General features: G+C 39.8%; 2 protein-coding genes across 2 annotated transcripts; both read left to right on the plus strand.

Moving 5' to 3' along the window:
* Positions 1-6,759: 6,759 nt before the first annotated feature.
* LOC307269124 (schwannomin-interacting protein 1) lies at positions 6,760-18,857 on the plus strand. The gene is made up of 7 exons (XM_080051966.1): positions 6,760-7,081; positions 8,377-8,648; positions 10,079-10,200; positions 11,002-11,107; positions 13,712-13,822; positions 13,920-14,037; positions 14,593-18,857. Exons 1-7 carry the CDS (start codon positions 7,018-7,020, stop codon positions 14,691-14,693), a joined length of 894 nt encoding a protein of 297 aa, XP_079908092.1. The 5' UTR covers positions 6,760-7,017; the 3' UTR covers positions 14,694-18,857.
* A 3,662-nt stretch (positions 18,858-22,519) lies between these two features.
* On the plus strand, positions 22,520-23,926 carry LOC307269473 (P2Y purinoceptor 3; the record flags this gene model as incomplete). The annotated part of the gene is made up of 1 exon (XM_080052442.1): positions 22,520-23,926. One exon carries the CDS (start codon positions 22,520-22,522, stop codon positions 23,924-23,926), a length of 1,407 nt encoding a protein of 468 aa, XP_079908568.1.
* Positions 23,927-24,119: the final 193 nt, after the last annotated feature.

Raw genomic sequence — 24,119 nt, forward strand, 5'->3', positions numbered from 1 at the left:
GCCTAATTTACAACTCATTTCAATAGTATGTACTACTGATGCTGTAAAAAGACTGTCAAAATGTGATGAAATATCCCTGCATATGCGTTAGCAATGCCAAGGGGAAAGTGAGTGAAAGAGTTTCAAATGTTGGAGAGCTATTTGACTAATCGTTGCAGCTACAATCTTAAATCCGCTCATATTAGCTACCATAAGCTACACACCAAGACTGTGTTCAGTTAAGCAATGGTGTGGTTTACTGCTTTATGATGATTATGTTTTATTTTTTTCCCCGGTAACATGGTCCCATGGTTAAAATCACCGTCTGTTGGATTTTAAATTATTATTATTATTTTATCATCTTGGCACAATTCGGTGGGAGCATTCTGAATGACTCTGTGTCAGACAGCAGAGTACCCCGTATTCCCAAGTAAAACATCAGTTACATTTGAATATGCCAATTATAAACCACCATTGTGCCACTTTACTTTAATGAGTGTACTATACCATTTTATTTGTTTTATCTGTACGTTATTATAAGGTAAAGTATTCAAGGTTCGGTGTAAAGGCCTATTTGTGTTCAATTTTGACAAATTCTTACATCGCAGTGGAATCAGATGCTTGAGGGAGATATAAAGGTTGTCTGACTAAATGGATACATTGACTTCTATCAACTTTCTTTTCATTCAATGTCAACATGATCAAAGTTATTTGTATATGTGTGAGTGTGTGTGTGTGTGTGTGTGTGTGTGTGTGTGTGTGTGTGCGCGCGCGTGTGTGTGTGTGTGTGTGTGTGTGTGTGTGTGTGTATTCCAATCCAGACCTTTGGTTGAGATGTAAGAAGTGGGAGCAGTGCTGTTGAGAACAGTGAGGTCACTGAGGTCATCTGTATTTTTTCTGGGATTGTAATAGCCTGGACATGAAGTACACTCTTAAATAAATAAAATAGATGATGGCAAAGTGAATTGTGTAGGCTCAATACAGTGTTTTAAGACCTGATATATTTAAATGTGATCGCTTTGAGGCCAACAAACAAATAGGTGAATAATTCAGCATTTCACTGGCAACATTGTTGTATTATCAGTTAATGTGAAGAGGTTTGTTACAGTCATCAGCATTCAGACATCTTTGTTTCACTGAATGAATAAAATATGAAAAATCCAAATCATTTAACACCATTGAGTGTGTGTGTTTGTGCACTGAGTTATGTGTGCACTGTCTTGTGTTTGTGTGTGTATGTGTGTGTCCACTCAGTGACGTGTACAGCTGTGATGTATTTCATTACCAGTTTGTGTGTGTGTGAATGTGTGACACACCTCTCTCTGTTCATCCCACTCCTCTCTGCTGTTTTTACCCTTTCCTTCCATTTCCCTGTTTTCCCCTATCCTACCTCACATTTTTTTTTTTTTTTTTTAGATTTTTCTTCTTAAACAAGTCCTCTCCATTCCTTCTCCATCTTGTCCTCTTCTTCTCCTTCATCTATTCCTTTCCCTCCATCACTCTATCTCCTGTTGTCCGGCCCCTTCGCCTTGCTTTCCACCTCTCCATCTTCCTCCTCTTCAATCTTGCTCTCTACTCCGGCTGTCATCTTCATTTTCAACTCCGATCAACGTCCACCCACCCTCCTGTCTGTCCCACCCTTTATTACATCCTTCGCTATTCCTCCTCTCCTTTCTAGCTATCCTTCCTTTATACCCTATCATATCTCTTTCCACCTCATCTAACTTTTCTCTTCCTTACATCTTCCTCCACCATTTCTCAGCTGCATCTCTCTCTTCCTCCCCCTTGTGCTCTCTGTCCCTGCCCCCATCTCTCTCTCTCTCTCTCTCTCTCTCTCTCTCTCTCCATCCCCGCTTTTTCTCGTTAGTCTAATGGAGGTAGAGTAATTCACTCAGCGGTGGGATAATGTGACAGAGCGCTGGCTCAGCCCTCTGGCCTGCCAAGCCAACAGGACACGATGGATGGATGGTTGGAAAATGGAGGTGGAAAGGTCGAGAAATGAGGCAATGAGAGAGGGACAGGGAAAGGAGAGAGACGGGAGGGGGGGTTGGAAGAGCGCAGAAGGAGAGGTGGAGATGTGATGGAAAGATGAAAAGACAGCCAGAGAAATATATTATTACGCAAGACTTTGTCCTTGCGAGAACTGTGTTTGCGGCTTGCACAAATGCAGGCACTCATAATGTAAAAAATCATTCAAATGTAATAAAAGGCTGAAACCCTCATACTCAGTATGACAAAAAAATACCAGTTGATTTAAAAGTTCACATGTAATGCAAATTTTCAGGTTCAACATGTTATAAGGGTTTCTACTAGAAACTGTTTTCATGGTGTAGTGTCCAAAAAAACCTTTATATTTCTCACAGCGCCATTGCTGAATCTCCTCTTTGCGCTGTGTTTTTGTGTGGAGGAAAGGATTGTTTTACTCATGCTTTTGGAGTCTCTCATCATACCAGAGACCCATATTATTGTTGGAAAAACCATGAAAAAGTATATTTTGCATAGTAGCTGACCTTTAGTGTTGATCTCCTGCTTGGAACCAGGCTTTTACTGGATCGTCCCCATCCGGAAAAAAACACAGCTTCACAGGGTTAAATTATTTGATTGTAAGAAATGTTGGAAGATAATCCTAGTAATTGAAGTATTTTGTGTGGTTAGTAACAATTTCCTTATTATGGGGCCCAGACTGTTACTTAACTGATGATATAAGATGATATTGATTACCACAGAGCCTTGAAAGCCCTGAAAAATTATATTTTGTGCACTGGATAACTTATAAACATGTTCTTATATGATTTTGGCTTTCTCATAGCGCATCCTGAGTGTGGTTATGTGTCATTTGTCTGTCTATGTCTGCCACCCTGGATATCACTATGTCTGTCTGTGTGTGTGTGGGTGTGGGTTTGGGTGTGTAATGTAATAACTCACTGTACCTGTCTGTCAACCTGTTTGCCATGTTTATTTCAACACGGGAAGGGATCTGAATCAGTGCTCCGATTGGCTGAAGCATGTGAAAGCTACTATTTATGGAGTAGTGTAGTTTAGCTTTAAAAATAATTCAATATGAGTAAAGGTTTGTACCTGATGTCTAATATACCAGTGAAGAATGCATGTGTGACTGGCTGTGTGAGTGACAGCTCCTCCGGCTCCTCTTATCCAATGGGAAACCCCGCTTTAAGCCCAACCTCCTTCCCGTTGTCCTCGTGCATGTCCTGAAGTTGACCCTGTCCCCCAGTATATCCTACCAAACTTGGACTGTTATTTTCTGTAAAAATTTGTACTTTTGAACAAAAACTATTATCAGAGTGAGTCATATATCTCTAATGTTATGTACATTTAATGTTAGCAATAACGTCTATACATCAGTAAAGGAATATATTTGATATTTAAATGCAGTAAAAAGATATCGTGATAAAACAACAATGATGAATGGTAGAAGTTGTGTTTTTAAAAGCAATATTATTCTGAGTATAAATTAAAAACGAGTGCCATAATAGTTTTTTTTCTTCTTTTCTTTTTGGTTTCTTTGACTTGTTTCTGTCCTCTGCCTCATCATTGTCTGTTTGGGTCACTAGTACTGTAAGTGTTAAAGGCTTCTGTAGCTTCCCAATGTGTCTCTGTGTATCATGAATGCTGACTTGGTTAAGCTATAGCAACAGAAATAAAGACACCCTGCTGCTTCCGTCCACCTCAAGCATTTTATTGAGTCTCCGCATGCACCATCATCCAGACCAATGATACATGATTACAAGATAGTTGTACCCTATGAATGAAAACTCTAAGGGCTCAAACTCTCTTTTATATAAGGGTTCTGAGCAGCACGCTATTGTATGTCTTCATCATTGTATAAACAATGATTGAATGCAGGTCAAAACAAATAGAAATGGCACTTTAAAATGATGGGAATTAAATGACTTCCATTTTATTTACTTAATATACCCTGTTAATGGGGGGCCTGACTTTACATTGCAGTAATTCCTACTTCAATTCATAACGATGATCGGTACATCACCTCATTGCATCTGTTGATTTTAAGGGCAGCTCATTCCCACTTAAAGAAGTGGAAAATCATGAGAAAAAATGACAAAAGTAGTAAATATTCACAGTAAGTGTAAATGATGAGATAACATGTCAGTGGTAATTATGAAACCATGATTTTTTTGAGATGTTTCTATTTGTCATAAAGAATAATCCTGCTCAATAGATACTGGGAGATGAGAGACCAAATGAATATGTTCATAGGTGATGTTACTGTACTGGTGGTGCTTTCATGCTGCCACCTGGTGTCCATCCTGTGAACTGAGAGCAACTGAATATAGTCATATTGAATGTGCTTTAAGGTTTCAGGTTCAGCTTTATTATTGTTATATAATATAGGATTGCGCAATGGAATGTAGTTGTAGTTGTCTCTAAGTGCATTGTATTAAATATTGCATGGAAAATAACAAATATCTGCTTTCCTTTGGACCTACAAATCCAATTTTAAGGTACATATTACAAAATGACTCTGGGAAAAAAATGTGTTGTAATAAATATATCATTCAAGACTCTGGGACCACATTAAACTACCTTCCTCAGTCTATAGTGTGGGTATACATTCTCCTGTTCAATTATTAGATCACTCATTTGGCCAAAGTGAATAGTAGGCTATAATAAAGTCTGTGGCATCTAGACAGCTGTGGCATTCTACAGTATGTAGAAAAAAAACAGGATTGCTTTCCCGTTACATTACATTTTCATTAAATCAGACATTTCAGGCAACACATGAGGGAGGGTGTGGGGCGGGCCATATTTCACCTGCCTGTTGGAACATGTTGACATGACATATGACTTCACTCCATAGGAAAGAAAATAGTTTTCTTCACTTTCCTTTTAAGGCTAAATATTTCTTAGACACATCTAAATGTTTTAACACAGGTTATTTCAATTATAACCTTTAAAGACATTTCGACATGGTAGACCCCTGGGGCCTCATTTATCAACGGTGCGTACGCACAATAGAGTGCGTACGTGGCTCACTAAGCAACATTTGCGATTTATCAAAAGTATACTTGACGGGAAGAAGTGCGGTGTTCCACGCACAATATAACCCATGCGTACGGACAAAAAGTGGAGAAAGGAGAACTGGCGACTCCAGTCGGCAGATGAATGAAGTACGAGAACGAATGTGTCTGTGTAAAATTAATCGTATTAAGCCATGCATGCATGTCATACATCGGGAGTTCCTTTGCAAAACGGATAAAGCCATTCTTACAATTAATATGCCTCGACCGATTTTTCCATGGAGTGATACCAACAAAAACAAAACGAATTAGGATCTTAAATAGCCTACAAACGGAGACATATGAGTGCAAATAAAAACAAAATAGCAACGTTCGAATAAACTCTGCAGTTATTAAAGAATAACCTATCTGCATGTTGTGGAATTAATTCTGATAATATTGAGGTGGAATACAGCCTATTACTTTTACACTGACGCTGTTCTCGATGCCTCAGTCAGGCAGACAGGAGTGCACCTTTTCATACACTAATGATAAGCCTACTGTACATCACATAGGCTACTGTGATTTTTTTCACGGCTTTTAGTCCGTTTTATTTATGTGTTTTTCTTTGTGTTTAAGCACGTCGCAATTGTGTTTTGAAAGGGACTGTGAAGTTTATTATTAACCCTCCGCCGCCCGTCACTGCCCCTGGATGAATTCTCCGAATCTGTATCTCATGGGGGGTCTCAGTGCCCCCCGCTCGTGGCACAAACACTGTTGTGTGAGTGAGGATATGCACTTGTTTGCGTCCACTTTTATGTCGGATCACTTCTTTTTATTTCGGCCACAGCGTTCACAGAGATCGCCACAGGCTGCACTCTGTCGCCTTTACGCTCACACTGCCACCAAACTATATTTTCCCTGTTCGCCACTTCTCCAACGGCTACTTCGGGGTGACCGCAGTGATCCACACCGTGTGGAGTTTATTTTTCCATTTCCCTTTCAGTCGGCGATTGCCACTACCGCCTTCATGCACTCAGTAAATGATATTCATTCGGGCGTGTCGATGACTATGTATGGGTAAATATGGGCGGTACGTGAAGCCCGCAAAGGCTGCGCCACATTTAGAGTTGATTGTGATTTATAAAGGGAAATAGGCGTAGGACGTGAGTGCGCACTGCTTCATAAATCGGAAAATATCTTTCGCACGCACTGCCCTAAATCCTACGAAAGCAACCTTCTAACGCAAATCCTACGCAAAGTTTGATAAATGAGGCCCCTGAGCTGTGAGTTTCCCCATTACCTCTAGATCCTCTTTTTATTGCCGTTTAAACACTTACCATTACTTTTTTACCGTTATCAAAGTACATTTTTAGTACTTCCACTTTTGCTTGCGTAAAGCAACACTTTTTGTCAAAGTAGGCTGAGACAACAATATTCTAGTAGCCTATAGGCTACTCTGTCAACCTTTCGCTAGTGTGTAAGGATCAAAAAGGCTATCGCCAACCAGTATTAAAGGTGAGGTCATGGAACATAACATGGAATTCAACTTTGTTACATTCTAACAGTAGGCTTATGTTACATTGTATGCTACATTGTACTTAAATACATTACAATGTAAGTGCTTCTTTTTATCCAGATCTGTAGCCTAATTGTTTCCCCCTCTATCGAAAATATGCAATTTTGCTTGATGTGTGCATTTATTTTGAAGGCGGCGACAGGAAAGACCGCCAGTGCTGAATTTTGAAATGCCAACTTGTTCCTGTGGGTGAAATTCCTCAAGTCCGAGCCTTTTGTTCCGTTTGTTTGAACATTGGACCCAAAGTAGTTATATAGATAGGCCTACGTGTCTCCTTAATATCACGTTAAAAATAAAAATCCATTAAAAACTATTAAGTTAGTAGGCTAATAATTAGTAAGAGTTTAGACTGAGACGGTCAGACTATAACGGCTCCTGTGAACAGATTTTCCGCTTGTTTTGGGAGTGAAACTCCTGATGGAAAGGAAGGGGAGGGGGGAGATAACTAGCAGGAGCCGAGGAAGAAGCTGAGCTAACTACATGGCAAAACTCGCCACTACCTCTCTTACTACGGCAGAGCTGTGTATGTATTTCGGTGAAAGTGGTAAGTTTACATTTGAAGCACTTTATGGACAGTTTGGTGTGATATAGGCCTATTGAAGCCCATGTGTCGTCAGACAATTCCGCTAAAAGCTTTAGGTAAGACCTGGTGGACATAACTTTAAGTCTAGGCAGGGCCTTACCCAGGATTTATTTCTTTTTTTAAGAAAAAAAATACTGTTTTTTTTGTAGACAACAAGAAGGTTAGGTACCCGACCAAACTTATTTAGTAGTTAGGTATTTCCTAATTTACTTATTTATTTAAATATAAGACCTACAGTATATTTAGGGCTGGATACTTTTGTAAATTAGGTTTCCTTCTGTAGATTTAAACACATGTCCTACAGAATATTGTTTTTGATATATGTATAGCTTCTACAGTGGTACAATAGGCTACATGTTATAGCTTATGTCTCGGTTCCAGAACCAAAACAATACCTCATAGCTATATGTTTCTGTTTGTAGCCAGGTTTTCAAACGTCAAAATGTCTTGTCTAAACCAATGCAGATAGGCTACCAAAACTTTACTTAAATTAAATATTGATGACAACTGACAACATTTTGATTCAATTGTTGAACTCTTTGAATCGGGATTGTGCTAAGGCTCAGGTTTCTGTACCTGAAATTGTCAATATTCTGTTTTTAAATGTATTATTTAAAGGTGTAGTCAGCTATTCTGGAGAATGCTTGTTGTCTAAATCACTGTTTGTCAAAATCTGTGAATGTCACCATATGTACTGTGTGCACTGAAACAATTTTCTGGTGTTACAACACTAGACTCTGTAAACTGGTATGTAAACAACATGCCTGTTTATAGAGCCTAGGCTGTTTACAGCATTTCACTTTTTTTAAGCTACCAACATTTTGTGCCTCCTTCTATTTTAACATTACAGAGACCTGAACATCAGTTATTTTGAGAAATCAATATCCATGGAAATATTTGTAAAACCAAGAAGGTGGTTTTTGCTGCTGTTTTGATTGTATTCCCAGATTCCTTAAGTACTTTAAGAACCATCTGGAAAATACAGTTTTTCTCTCTTCCATGTTAAACAATATTTTTATTAACCTGTTAACACAAAATGAGTTTCCCACTGAGAAATACAGAGAGAGTTTCGTGGAACTAATAGGCTTAATCAACTTTGGGTCAACTCGTTTGGCGATGGCTTTAATCTACCCGGCATTCATCTATACAAAAAAGTTACGCACTATAGCTTTAATTCCTATGGTGACATCCTTTGAGGCATCATTCTAACACTTGTGGAAGATTATTACCATGCATCCTGCTCTCCTACCCTGTAGAAATGGAGGGAGAGATGGAAGGAGAGATGGAGGGAGAGAAGGAGAGAGAGAGGCAGCAGCGAGAGGAGAAGGAGAGTAACGAGGCGGAAGACGACAGGAGGAGTGATGAAGAGGAGGAGGAGGATGAAGAGGATGACGGTTCAGAGGGCGCGGCGCTGCTGTGGCAGGAAGGCAGTGGAGAGGACAACCTGGGACTTCCCATCATGCACTGGGAGGCCCTGAGCCTGCGCATCGCCGAGCTGGAGAAGCAAGAGGAGGAGAAGAAGGCTAAGGTCAGGGATCATTGTCTCGGCAGGGGGGGGGGGGGGGGAATATGGGCTGCGTTCCAAAACACATACTTTTTCTTTTTACTATACTACATACTTAAGCATGCTGGTTTGCATACTACAAAATACAATTTGATGAAGGCCTATTTTAGGACATCTTGGTATTTTTAGCATAGTGGATTTGACAGTGTATGCATGTATTGGAAATCTTTTTCGGGCATATTAAATAGTATGGAGGTATGGGGATTGGAACACAGGGATGATGTTTAGTCATAGGTTTGGAACCGTTCAGTTTTATTGTCTATGGTGGAGCACCCACAGAGGACAGCATCAAAGTCCTTGATTTATCAAAATAAACAAAGGGGATGTTGTGCATCTGGGTAACATTACACTGCCATCATACATGACAATTTCAAACACCTTGCTTGGTGACTTTCAAGGAATCTTATAAATTGTCCCCATACTCCCCAAGCTCTGTATTTTCCCCTTGATGCATGGCAGTAGGAGAGACTTTTACACCGGTGACTAAATGTTGAAATCTGCTTTTCCAAGTAACTGCAATACAGTTTTAAGCCAGTAGGGAGCATAGCATTACTATCTATTTTATACTTGAGAGGCTTCAATCAAATCAGAAAGCAGGTTAAAGGTGGAGTCAGCCATTCTAGAAGGCTTGTTGTCAAAATCAGTGAATATCCCCTTAGGATCTGCTGTGAGGAGATATAGTAACCCTACTGTGTGTACTGTAATACACAGCCTATGCTCTGTAAACTGGTATGTATACAAAGGGTATGTAAACAAAGGGGGCCCACCGTAGCTAGCAAAATGCGCGTTTACAGAGCTTATATTCTTTGAATTAGCCCTGGATTTTTTCAGCACACACGAGGTACATTCTGCTAGTGGATAGTGAGGAGATATTCACTGATTTTGACAAGTGATTTTGACAACAAGCATTCTGCAGAATTGCTGACTCTGTAAGTTGAAGTTCTGTTAACCTTTGGGGAAAGAGCTATCCATCTCCTTGAATGAGTATTTAGAATAGTTAACACACAGTGAGTGATCTGTATGGAAATGGCCATCGGTCTCAAGACCCCAATGATAAGTCAATACAAGCTTACTCATGTGTCAGTTACAACAACGGACAGTCAACAACAGTCAATTGTAGTTATACCATCATTTTAAACAACGTAAGGGGGCTGTCAGCGGTTCAGGAGATCGCTTATTGTCAAAATCAGTGGATATCTCCTAAACTGTCCGTGTGTGTGCTGAAAGAAAATCTGGTGGCGATACACAACCTAGTAACTGTAAACTGGTATGTAAACAAAGGGGGCCCACCGTAGCTAGCAACCTATTTATAGAGCCTAGTCTGTGTATTATCACTGGATTTATTTTTTTTCTTCTGTATTGGCTGTGTAACACTGTGTATGTTGTGTTGTCAGAGTGTGTCATTGGAGCGCGGTAGAGCTCCAGTCAGCTGGACAGACGACAGGGCCAGGAGAGCAGACAGCTGGGAGGACGGAGACTACGCCTGCAACAGCCACGTACTGCCCATCACCTCCCGGTACACACACACACACACACACACACACACACACACACACACACACACACACATATACATACACGCCTCTCACTTCCTATGACACTGCTATTACTAATAATGACTGGTGTTATGGGTGTGTGTGACGTAATTGGGTTTTGGCGTGTATAATATATTTTCCTCAATGCATAGAAATCTGCTTGTAGAGGTTCTTTCAGTGTAATACAAATACAGGAAGTAATCCATATTTAAAGGAAAAGTTCAACATTCAAAAATCAAAAATGCACACACAGTTACAGGAACGGTTTCTGTCGCCTTTTTTTTTTTTTCTTCTTTTTTTTGACATTTTTATGCTTTATTGACAGTGTAAAGACAGAGTTGAAATGGGGCAGAGAGGGGAGTGACATGCAGAGAACGACCGCGGGCTGGAATCGAACCCGGGTCCGCTGCTGGCCGAGGCCCATGGAGGGGACGCCCTACCAACTGAGCTAAAGGCGCCCCCTGTCGCCTTTTCTTGAGCTGGATAGTCAGGCTAAAAATTCAAAATGTTGAATTATTCCTTTCAAAGCCAAAAGGACAAACTTGTCTTTTGTTAGTCCTGCTGTTTTAGATCGCTTAGCAACCCTTATAGATGCAGCCCCGCAGTCTGAAAGTTGAAATGGATATACAGTTTATAGTTGGAATGCAATGCTTGGTTAGTTACATGCTAAGTACATTACATAGATACATACACACTTCGTGCAATGACAATAAAGAGATTCTGATTCTGATTCAATGAGCACCAGTATGAAGGCACCACATTGACTGTTGTGTGTCCTCCAGCCTGCAGACACAGATGAATCTCCAGCTCTGCTTCATCAACAACAGTGAGAGTGAGGAAGAGGAGGAGGATGTGAAGATCAGCCCAAAGGAAAGCAGCAGCACACGGGTAACCACCCTCAACTATATAAGATGAGCTCAAACTGTATTGTCTCTGGTGTAACTGGACCATTGTTTAAGCAAACAATTAGGGGAATTAAAGCCACTACAAGTAACATGGCACGTTGGCGTCCCCTTTGGACAAAAGCGGTAGTATTTTTACGACGCCCGCTGTCGCAAAGCTGTTTCCTAGCGCGTGCCAGGTGCGCGAGTGTGAACTGAGAAGGGAGCAATATAGTGCATGTCCGTGTGTTGAAAGTGTGAGGACTCTTTTCGGCTCCGTGAGAGTGGTTTTGACACTTCATCAACTAATGCCAGTCACTGCCACACACACCTGATTGCAATGAGTTGATACAGCAGTGTCACCTAACTACTCTCTCTCTCACGGAGCTGAAAGATTACGTGTCCTCACAGAAAGCGAATGAACGAGAGACGGCAGTTAGTATGGATCACGATGAGGTAATGTGTTTATGTTGTTGTAAATAATTACTATTTCAGATAACGGTTATCTGATGATGGTGAAGCAAAGCAAACTTTGTGTTAGTACCAACCGCTCATTCATTTAGGAGTAAACACTGCAGTCTAGTTTCGCTCTCGTGAAATTGTATACACGTTGCTTGGCAACACCCTAGTCCCTCCCGTAGCCTTTATCACTCTCCCTTTTAGCTTTTTTTCATTGCATTTTTTCTTTGATGGTTCAGCCCCGTTATCAGTCATTATGACAACAAATAACTGTCTCAAACAAGGCTCCCGCTCCCCTTCCCTCACCTGGAGGGATAGGCTTCTCAATTCACGTTGCTGCGCCACACTGAAATCTGCAACCAATACGGATATGTGACCATAGAGCCTGCACGAGCGAACCGAAAATCGGACTGGGTGTGCGACCAGACCAAAAGCAGTAATAAAAACTTCTTTCTTTGCACTGATGGTCTCGTTTGCTGTTAAAGGTAATTTATGATTATCAGAGGAAACATGAGGCTGTTTAAAAGATATTTAAATGTTACTCGTAGCCGCTTTAAAGGTGGAGTCAGCGATTCTGGAGAACGCTTGTTGTTAAAATCTCCTCATTGTCCGCTCCCTGTATGTACTGTGTGTGGGCTGAAAAAAAATCCAGTGTTTATTAACAGCCAAATGTTCGAGAGGCACCTATTTGCGGACCCATGGGGGAGCGTAGCTCCACCGGAAACACGAAACCTTCTTCTTCGTTTTGTTTTACTGGCGGCGATCGGCGATCACCTAGCGGTGAATAATAACAAGACACAGTTTCCAGCGGCTATGGTGCTAGTAGACAGTAAAATAAGTCAGTTTGTTAAGGGTCCCAAGTGGCCAGGACGGTGGTAAAAAGTAGATGTTGAGGCAGAAGATGAATGAAGCAACAAAGCTTTGTGTAGGCCTACATCTTCCGAAATACGTCTCTTTAATTCACAATTATCACAAGTAGGTCAATCACATACAAATATAAACTCTTATAAATAAAACACAAAAAGTGCCACCACATTAAAATAAACAACTAATTTTAAAAAGTGGGGAATGAAAGACATTAACGTCTGACACATAAGGTGACAGTTTCCATTGTAGATCCTGATTGATTTATTACCAGATCCCTTGTCCTCTAGTGATCACAGTTTGAATTATTATATAATTTCTATATTCATATTAGGCTATTTAACGAGGCTCGTCTGTGACTTTGTGATCACGCAAGTGAACAGTAATAGCGTGCAGCCACAGAATTACATTTAAACCTGACATAAATAGCCTATGTTCAGTGGCACAGCCGTTAAAAAACTCCTGTTAATAAATAAATAAATAATGAGATACATACAATACATTAGGTTTATTAATCTGAATGTAGAGCATGTTCACGATGTGTAAGGTGGCCGCATATGAACGGCACGAGGGCTGAGAACAAGGATACTGATCAGATAAATGATCGATCAAACGTTAAATCATCAGGAAATTATAAAAACATCCCGATGGAGATTTCTATGGAGTGATTTTGCTTTAAACTTTACAGGGTCGCGTTGTGGCACACAGTGGTCTGTGGCAGAGATCATGGTCTGTGTACAGACCACTGAATCGGCTACAACCCCTGCTGCTCTTTCTTCAGTCGGAGCTGCAGCGTAAAGTGAAAACATACTCAGAGTAGGTCAAATCACCTATCCAGCAGGTTAGACCTACGGCGTATGTTGTTTCTTATACTATCTATGATGTTGCCGCAGTAAACCAGCTACCTGAAATAGGCCCCTGGCCACTTGGCCGCCAGTAAAACAAAACGAAGAAGAAGTTAGCGTATTTCCGGTGGAGCAGGTTTCGTGTTTCCAGTGGAGCTCTGCTCCCCCAGGGGTCTGCAAATAGGCACTCTTGAAATGTTCTGTAAACAGGCATGTTGCCAGCTAGGATGGACCCCCTTTGTTTACATACTGGTTTATAGAATGGCTATGTATTAAGACCAGATCTTTTTTCAGCATGCATACAGTACAGACAGGTAGCTTATCATGAGGAGATATTCACCCACTGATTTTGAAAACAGCATTCTCCAGAATCGCTGACTCAACCTTTAATAGTATTAGAAATTCTCTGTGTTCTTCACACATCCATCCCTGGTGGTGTTCAGGTCCATAAGAATCCTCAGCCAGCTGCCAAGCCAGAGAAACCCAAGTCCAGAGGCTTCAGGAACACACTGAGGAACCTACGAGACCGACTGAGAACAGACAACAAGACACTGGTGACCGCTGAACCTGAAACTGTGGCAGCCATTTTTGTAGTCTTTTTTTATCCCAGCTCTGCTCTAGCCCTCACCTCTCTCTCCTCCTCTCTCTCAGACCGCAGCTGCTAGTGATCCTGTAGTCCGTCGAGGGCATCTGGAGCGCAGTGATTTACAAAACTCTACCATGAAAGTCCTGAATGCTCATTCCAAATCTCTCAGCCAGGCCATACAAGGTACTATTAGCCTACACACAGTCATTACACTGAATCTAGTCCAAAATTTCAATCGCAACCCTTAATTAATCAACATGATATAAGAAAATGTCTTTATTTTCCCCCAGAAAAGTTGTAAGGCTTGGTGCCAATGGTGCTGCAAGATGTGGTGAAATTGTACGATTGCGATTATAGTAGACAATGTTGCGATTGCGATATATTAAATCAATTGTTTTATGAAGTCTACTTGCTTGGTTTTCAAGGACAATGCAGAGATTATTGATAGTTTGGAAATATGTATTTCTCAATTTAAAACATAAATTGAAAAAAAAAATGTTCCCACTTGGTAATCAATGCATTCCTCCAAAGTGTAAAGACAGTAGCAGTGTCGCACTTCTGTAAACTTACTTAAACTTGCCTGGGCTTTTGCTCGCATGCATTCATCAGACTTTTCAACCAGAAAAAAAAATCAACAATTTGGCGTCCCGCTAAGCCTGGAATACACTCAGTGAAACCCAGAGAGTTGAGACCGTGAAATTGAAAGTGCATTTTTTTGTGTGTCTGTTTTCACATCAGAACTGAGCTCGGAGCTGGTGGGTCTCCTCCAGGCCCGCGACCAGCTGAGGACAGAGCAGGATGCCATGCTGCTGGAGGTCCAGGATCTGACATCAGTGTGAGCCTGACACTCACTCCTTCTCTGAGCTGACCTTTTGGGATGGGCTTCTTGTTTAGCACACAAAACACTTGAACCAAGTGTCCCAGTCTGTTAGTATCAGACGGTGACACGGTGGCCTCCGCAAAACATCTCGGTCGACCCCACCTCTTCCTCCTGCTGTGGGTCTGACCAGCCAATCACTGTGAAGTGTCACTCCCTGAGAGGACTTGGACACATTCAGTAGCATAGTATTCTTCTTCTTTTTTTAATGTTGTCTGTGTTGTATATATTTATATGGGAAGCAGTTTTTCTGGAGGGCATGAACCTGCCGTCAGAGCTGCATGGTACAGTCAGCTACTGAAACTTGGAGTTGGGCATAACCTCCAGGCAGTGGATTAAGGCCTAAAAGGAACAAACTGACAATTTATTTTTATTTATTTTTAATTTTTAAATGTGGTCTTTTTGCCTTCTGACTTTGGTTCAGATAAGAGTAATAGAACAGGTTTCATCTCCGCCATGTCCGCCCCAGCTTAAGGTCTGTGTCATGTTTAACTCAGCTGAGAAAGCAAAGGGAAAAACTCCGCCCTTAGTGTGTACTGTACTGTAGTTCCCACCTTAACACACAATACTAAAAGCTGTTCTACATTGGGTTCAAAACCAAAACTCAGATGCAAAAAAGCGATACATTTGTGTGAATACATTTTTGCACTTTAAAAATGCACCTCTAAGCTTCTGCAGTAAAGATTGTCTTTTGATTTGATTTTTTCTTCTGGTCAAAGTTCAGCCAATCACGATGAGGAGACGATAGGTTTGTGATTTTGAGGTTAGATCCTAATGTTTTTGTTGTTTACAGAGACCCTCACTCTTTGTTTTTTGAGATATTCTATTCCGGTCTATTGCCTTTAACTGGTAATTTTATGTTAAGATGACCTTAGCCTGTGCTGATTGTAGCCTACATCATCACTGCAATATTTAGACAAGTCCTGGAGAACAATCACATAGTGTACTCTGACACTGATTTAATGGTCGGATGCTGATTACTCACACAGAAATCTATGAAAAAAGAGTTAACTGCCTTACCCCGGAATCCCACTGGCTGCGCGTGCGTTTTACGGTTTTGCTCCGTGCGCTCACGTCCGTCAATACTCAACGTTGCAAGACCGAGGAGTTCCCGCGGTAATTGAATGTGACTGGCGATCGGGCTTGATAATATAATATGATTCTGTATGTGGTGATTTAATGTGACACAAATAATTCAGAAGAGCTCAAATGTTCTATTATCAAAGTGTTCACTGCTGTTCATGTGCTGAGCAGCCATGTTGAATATTGAACTCTGGGTTGGCGAGGTTTTTTCCGAGTTTCCAAGTAGGAATTCCGACCTCAGTGGGTGTTCCATTTGAACTTTACGACTGAGAACTCAGACAATCCCAGTTCAACTGGAACGAAGCATTTTTATTAAATGTCACATTTTGAGGGTCGGAACCCAACATATTTCCCCCATACATCAGAATGTTCATTGACAAGAGTTGATGAAAGTTAGCTTTTCCAAATGGACCAAAAACCTTCAGAATGAATCAAAGACAGTTAGCTAGTAAGCCTAAATGTATATGGTTCTTTTTTTAAATACTGTAATTACCTAGGGGGCAAAGTGATTTTTTGGACATGGGCTGTTGTAAAAGGTTGTTCACCAGAAATGATATCTAGGACCTTCAAGGATCACAACCTGGGTGGACAACCTGGTCAACTACCTGCTGGAAAGCTACAGCAGGCCGAAATAGAAAATCAGAACCATGGTTTAATGTGAGGGTAAAATTGAATTGTTTTAACTTATAGATATCATCATGAAACCTTGCCAGTTGATTACTGTCATTAGAACAATGATTCTTTGTATTGAAGTTTTTTTCAAATTTTTTGAATATATATGCAAATTTTGCATATTTCACAAATTATGCATATCTTTAAAAATCTAGATATTGGCTAAAGCAAGAGTTTAAATCTTTATTGCATTTTGACATTATATAAGTGTGTTAAGTTTCTACATAACAAACTTCCTCTGTGAGAAATGGTGTGACAATTCTGGTTTGATAGTGTATAAATAAACGTGATTTGATAGTTTTTTTCATTACTCTGACCCAGAAATCTCAACTTCTAAATCACTTACATCAACTAAACTTTCCATAATCTTTCTCAGCACTATTCTGTAGGATATTGAAGAAGGATTTTTTCATATGTTGTTCATAGTCTGATTTATGAGACATTTTCTTCTTCAAAACATGCCGTAATGCATTTTTAAGACCTGTGTGTGTATATAGTATGTTTTTGAGTTATAAAATTAAAAAAGGCTGTGTAAAAAATCTAAAATAACATTCAGAATAGTGCTAAGAATGATTATGGAAAGTTTAGTTGATGTAAGTGATTTAGAAGTTGAGATTTTTGGGTCAGAGTAATGAAAAAAACTATCAAATCATATCAATCTAACCACTATCAAACCAGAATTATCACACCATTTCTCACAGAGGAAGTTTGTTATGTAGAAACTTAACACACTTATATAATGTCAACGTGCAATAAAGATTTTAACTCTGGCTTTATCCAATATCTAGATTTTTTGTTTTTAAAGATGTGCAAATTTGTGCATAATTTGTGAAATATGCTAAATTTGCATATATATATATTAAAAAGAAAATTAAACAAACTTCATTACAAAAAATCATTGTTTTAATGCCAGTAATCAACTGGCAAAGTTTCAAGATGATATCTATAAGTTAAAAAAAAATGTTTTACCCTCGCATTAAACCATGGTTCCGATTTTCTATTTCGGCCCCCTGTAGCTTTCCAGCAGGTTGTCCACCCAGGTTGTGATCATTGAAGGTCCTAGATTTCATTTCTGGTAAACAACCTTTTACAACAGCCCGTGTCTGTTTTCCAAAAAAAGAGGGTTTTGCCCCCTGGGTAAATTGCAAATGTTGTGTTTCAAACCATACTGTGTGTTTTGGATTGCAACACTACACAGTAAATTCCCCAGTGTTAAATATGCAGTGTCAAACTCCATTAACTCTATCTGAGTTAATATAACAACAGCTGGAGTAGAATGCCTCCTAGTGTTGGTGTCAATTTCGGTAGTTAAAAGACGGGGTGTAGAAAGTACTCTATAAGGCTTTAAATAACACTATACAGTGTATTTTTAACTCTATTTTGAGTTAATTTAACTCTAAAATTGTAACACTTTGAAGAGAGTTAATTTAACTCCAATTCTGAGTGGGACCAAATACACTCGGAAATGGTGTTAAATTTAACTCTTTTAGTGTTGTTTTAACACTTCAAAATTTACTGTGTAAGTGTAAAGAGAAACTTACTATGTTTACAACAACAACAAAAAACTCCCCCTGGTAACTTCTTAAAAACTTTTGTAAATAATTGTTTTTATTTTTATATTTATATATCTACCATTGTATGCGTCGCCCTCAAGCTGGCTGTCTATTATTGACTCCCTCAAACAACCACTCTAACCTTAGGCTTAATCATGAGGTGGAATTGACCATAACACAAATAATTTTTTTATATAGAAATGTTACCACTTAACTGAATTACTCTTGCTTAATTACTTCCAAATTGGCCAGCTGTCTCTCTGAAAATAGTCTGACCAGACTGATTTTGCTTTAAAGTTCCATTGTCATTCAAGTCACAGCTTCTTAACACTTTAGGTTTTTTTTTCTGTGGCCCTGTTTACAAATTGCAGGACAACAATTTAACAGATACCAATCAATCTTTAAAATGAGGAATATCTTTTCTCAATGCTGGAGCAGTGTTTTCAAACGTTTAGTATCTTTTCTAAAGGTTTTACAAATGCTATATAAAAGGGACTCCTTTTTAAGAAGCTGCTAATTCTGCCAACTGAAAAATCTCCTTGTTTTCTCATTTGTTTACTAGCGATGTAATGTTCTCTGACCTTGTCAAGAACATTTTCTTTTTTTATTCTTGCATGTCTTTGTGGAGTTAGTTAAGATCTAAATGTAATATTATGCACAACAATTTATGCTAATTTTTCATTTGAATTGAGGGCTTTTGGATATGAAAGGGAAGATATTGCAATTTTATTTCAGTCTTGGCACAAGTTAATGAGATGTTTCGTTTAACAAACACTATACAAAAAGAATGTTTTTACCGTCATTAATTCAGTCATGTCATCACCATTCTCCTTCTCAAAAAATAAATCTCTTTTACAAAGTTCTAATTTTATGTTTCTTTTGGGTTTTTTTTCACCACTGATACACTACCATCAATACAACTCAACCGTTCATGCACATATTGTGTTTCATTTTCAAAAGCCTACCAACAGCTCCTTTGTGGTATGTTGTTAATTTGAAACCGATCCAAGAGAAACGTTGATTTTCATTCACAGTATCTCAAAACTTTGTTTGGTGATGGCAAACTAAAAGCTATATTAAAAAATGGAATGATGCTAAATTTATCACATGGACAACCGTTTCCTTTCATCCCCCTCAAAGGTTGAGGGGATTGAAAGGAAATAACATGCGGGCTGGTTTTAAAAAAATAAGTTTAAGAACCATGCCAGTGTGAACGCCCTATCATTGGCAAGCTGAAAGATTTCTTCAAAGACAAGGTTTAAAGTCACATACTATGAGCCTTGAGTGGAACAGTTGAGGGGCTTACTCTGGTGTCTAGCGACCATTTTTAGTAGAGAATTGCCATTTTCAAAAGGTTCTATGGAGTCCCTAAAAAAAGGCAAGGTCCCGATGGCTCCTGACACCAATGCTCTCTCGGCTGCCCAGATACAATGAACTTTCCAATCATCAACAATACGTTGTTTGGGGAAAAATTGGGAATTGATAGTTGTTATTCGGCACTAAGACAAAACCAGGGTGTACTTGAGAATCATTGTTGGTCAATAAAGTCAATGAACTTTTTAACTAATACAACATCTATTTGTATAGGTATATATTTGTTATTTTATATTATTTAGATCCATTCATATGCCAGTGTGTTCATAGGGTCTTGCTAAACTCAACAGGTGAGAAGAGAGTGAGACACACACAAACGAAGATGACGCGGGGAAGAAGAAATGGTTGACACACACACACAGTGAGGGGCAGAGGGAGGGACTGAATTACCCTAGAAACTGATCGGACTGTTCAGGGAAGCAGCAGACAGAGGTGAGCTGTAGTGGTCTAACTGTCAAGGTCACCATTCACCCACCCAAACTGCTAGCACACTGTCCACTGGTTATCAGTGCTGAGCCTTTGAAACAACCAGGATGAGCTGTGTTTTGCAGCTGCTTACTTAGACCGTAGCTTTTTTTGGATTCCGGATTCTTTCATATTTTTCTTCTGATCTTTTTCTGACGGTCAACAGAACAGGAGCCAGTAAAAGTCATCTCTATTTACAGGTAAGCTCTCTGTCTAGGGGCAGATTGCAGTGATGCAGGTATTTATGAGTTTGATTGTGTTCCCTTTACACAAACACTGAACTACCGCTGCATCTCTTATGACTTCACAGTGGTTATTTTCGGTCCAAGGCATTCTCTAAAGCAGTAAAACTGTTCAAAATCTCATAAGGTCACTAACATTAAGTGCATTGCAAAATGTGCCCCGTAAACATTTCTTAATGAGATTGAATATGAATTCAGTGGCAGGTGATACATTAGGCTGGGGGGGTTATGGGTCCTGGGGTTTTCTCAGAAGCTATTAGCTGTTCCTGGAAAACATCCTCTTTTTTTCTTTTGCTTCCATCCAGTCTGTAAATGAAACTGTGCTTTTGTAGTGATATGATCTTTAACAAAACCGTCATTCTCACGTTGATTTTGTTAATTTGTTAAAAAGATATTTTCCTTTTGGAAGCATAAGGACTTAATCATCCAGGCTGATCTCATACTAACCTTTATGTTGAACCTAATATAAAGTTTGTCTTGGTAAACTAACTAATATATCATACTGAACGGGAGAGAGAAGAAAATGGCTTTCAACAAAGTCCTCTACTAAATAATTGTCTAAATAATCCTCAAGACCAAATATGATGTCTGTAGTCTTGAACTGACACTTGTCTTATAGGCTTGAGTTTGCAAGTTTTAGCTCCTAGGTTAGGTACGTAATGACAATTTGTGAAGTGTTTGTAAATGCTATTAGCAGACTCTTGTAACATGCTTGAGTCTGGATTCCTTTTTGTACCTGTAAATGCACCTTAGTTAAAGTTAGCTTTGTACAGTAGCATGCTTTCTTAGAGAGCAAAATGGCAAGGTGGAAGGAAAGATTGTTACACAGCAGTGCATTTTTGTAGTTGTTATAATTTAATTCAAAGTCAGATTTTCTTTTAAAGAAGTCTCTATTTCAGTTTAAATAAATTAGTATTAGAGAAAAAAAGTCTTAGCTCAATATTTCGGGAATAAAGTTGTACTATAACAAGAATGAAGTCATATTAAAATGCAGCACAGACAGAAAAAACTGTTGCAGACTTGATGTTCACTGCAACAGGTTACATGATTGAAGTTTTAAGAGTTTGTTAATTGCATTTCATCCAAAAGCCTAAAAATGTGAATTCAAAAGCGGTCAGCATTTCGTAGTTAAGAGCTAAAAACATGCTAACAGGTCATTGAAAAGGGTTATTACACTACCTTGTAAATGATTGTCTGAATGGTCAACTAAATTAATAGGAGGGTATTTCAGTAACCATTAACAGTTGAAAACATTACAGAAACGGCTCTAATTACTCATATTTTGTTCCAAACTCTATGACAGAATAATTCAACTTAAGTGTATTGATCAGACTGCTGCCAGTTAGATTGGTGTACGATCATTTAAAGGCTAAGTTTTGTTTGTGATGTACTGTTAATATGGCACAATGACACATTATCCTTATTCACTTAAGCTCTATAGTGTAGTGGATTACTTACTTAACACAAACACGCAGAAAGTTGAGCCTGCCTGCGTGCGGATATTCATGTACACCTGTTAAGTTGACTAGTGTGAACATAAACGATGCCTTAACCCATCACAGGATTATAAAGACTGCACTGAGGAGATATAGTATACAGTCAGCTGAGGTGGGAGGGGGACCAATGTACAGAGCACTACGGGAAGTGTGGTTACTTATTGCTGAGTTAATGGGGTGAAAAGAAGAACTGAATCAGCAGCATACCCTTGTACACAGGAAGGCAAACAAGCATTACGAATCAGCAGCATACAGGAGGTCAAACAGATTGCGTAAACATTCCCCCTCGTCAACATTCAAAGACGAGGGGGAGGTAGGGAGGCGGGAAGTGCAAACCTCTTTCCATTACTTCAACATCAGAAGAAAACAAATTTACGCTTTTTTAAAGCAATAGGCTATACTTCTTTGGTTTGGTACTTGGTGCTAAATAACATCAGCATGCTAACATACTCACATAGTTGACAATTTGTCAACTGGTATTGTTTACCATCTTTGCTATATTATTATTTTTATTTTTTTGCATTTTAATGTTATCTTTGTGGAACTAAACAGCTGTGAAATAACTGCTAAGAGAAATGGCTGTGAAAATAGTTGTATTCGACAATTGGATTTTTCAGTATCCAAGCGTATTTGATTAAAACCAGCTGTAACGATTAAGTGTGTGAAGTGCTAAATGACTACAGATGGATGACTAATTCTAATCCCTTTATCTTTAGGTGAGCACAAACTCACGGATCTGACCCTCTGAAACCATTGGAAGTGTGGATCTACTGTACAGGATCATACAAAATACACAGCAGAAGTGACAAGAATGACAGAGAAGACGCTTGAAAAAACCTCAAACGTGCAAGCCACAGCCTTATTCAGCTTCTCCCTCATGTGAAAATCACCTAATCCATCATAATGTCATCAGGACCAGGAATGCCTCATGACATCTTCAGCTCCTTCTCGCCTCCTCCGTCCACCACCCCTCCATCTCCGTCTTGCAGCATAGACGAGTCCTACAAGTATATCTTCCTCCCCATCTGTTACTCTTTCACGTTCATTTTCAGCATTTCCCTGAACTCTATCATCCTCTACCGGTCTATCCGCCGTACCAAGCGCTGGAATGCTTCGCTGATCTACATGGTGAACCTGGCCTCCACAGACTTCATGTATGGACTGTCATTGCCATTCCTCGTGGCTAGTTACATCATGCGTGACCGCTGGATCTTCGGGGACTTCATGTGCCGCCTGGTCCGTTTTCTCTTCTACTTTAACCTCTACTGCTCCATCTTCTTCCTCACTTGCATCTCTGTCCACAGGTACCTCGGTATCTGCCACCCGATGAAAGTCATCACACTGGAGACCAAGAGGGCTGTCAAGAGCACTTGCGTTGTGGTTTGGATTGTAGTGTTTGCTTTGACCTGCCCTATCTTCCGGTTTGCTCAGACTGGTCACGTGACACGGTTAGCAGGGGTTGGCAGCAATGCAAGCAGCATTGAAAACCTGAGCAATGAGGTATCACTGATAAATGGTAATGCCAGCTATGGTCACTTGGGAGGAGTCATTGAGGAGTACCAGAACTGTTGGGACGATGCCATAGACAAGGAATTCCCTGATTATGTGCCCTATGGCATCATACTCCATTTGGTGGGCTTTTTTGTGCCTTTTTCTATAATCGCTTGGTGTTACTCTCATGTTGTTCTGACCATATTTAAGACACTGCATTTTCAACCCTCATCCCGCACAGATTCGAGAGAGGGAGGACATGAACGAATATATAGGAGAGACAGAAGTAGCCCTGCAATAACTGGAAAAGGACGAAGAAGCAATGGAATGTCAAAGTCGCTGGGGAGAGATGAAGGTTCTATTTTTCTAGGGGCCCACTCCCCTTATGCCAATCGCAGGCGTAAATCTATCAGGACCATCATCACCATCACCCTTCTCTTTGCTCTGTGTTTTTTCCCCTTTCATGTTACTCGAACCATCTTCCTCCTGCTGAAAGTGACCAAGGGAGCCCCTTGTCACACCATGACCATGGTCTCCATGTGCTATAAGATCACAAGGCCTTTGGCGTCGTTCAATGCGTGGCTCAATGCCCTCCTTTACTTCCTGACTAAAGACAAGGGGGGAGCTCACTGCTGCCAGGCGGCAAACACCCCCACCCAACAAAATGCTGGGCTTCTATTGCCACTGAGGGTGATGGGAAGAGGAGATGGTGCGGAAGAGGGAGGGATCGGAGATTGCATTAACAATAAGGATAATAAAGAATTTCACAACAGTCTGCCATACATGAACAGAACAAAAGTGAGATATATAGTTGAATGAATGTCTGCATGAGGACTGCAAAAACATGAATTTAAGATACACCTCAGTTTGTCTTTAACTGTAAAACTAAACATAATACAAAATATAATATAAGCACTATAGCAAAATAAATGATTAAAGAATACCCAAGCAGGAATCCTAATATTCCTTTTATTTCTAATTGTATGTGCCTTTCTTCTGGTTTGCTACTACT

The sequence above is a fragment of the Ammodytes marinus genome (assembly GCF_949987685.1).
Source record: "Ammodytes marinus genome assembly, chromosome: 23".
In the NCBI taxonomy this organism is placed as follows: Eukaryota; Metazoa; Chordata; class Actinopteri; order Uranoscopiformes; family Ammodytidae; genus Ammodytes; species Ammodytes marinus.

Excerpts from the sequence above, each read along its gene's own strand:
- LOC307269124 (XM_080051966.1), top strand. The coding sequence starts at position 7,018 with ATGGCAAAACTCGCCACTACCTCTCTTACTACGGCAGAGCTGTGTATG. Across the intron at positions 8,649-10,078 it reads AGGAGGAGAAGAAGGCTAAG|AGTGTGTCATTGGAGCGCGG; the intron begins GTCAGGGATCAT and ends TTGTGTTGTCAG. Across the intron at positions 14,038-14,592 it reads TCTCAGCCAGGCCATACAAG|AACTGAGCTCGGAGCTGGTG; the intron begins GTACTATTAGCC and ends TTTTCACATCAG.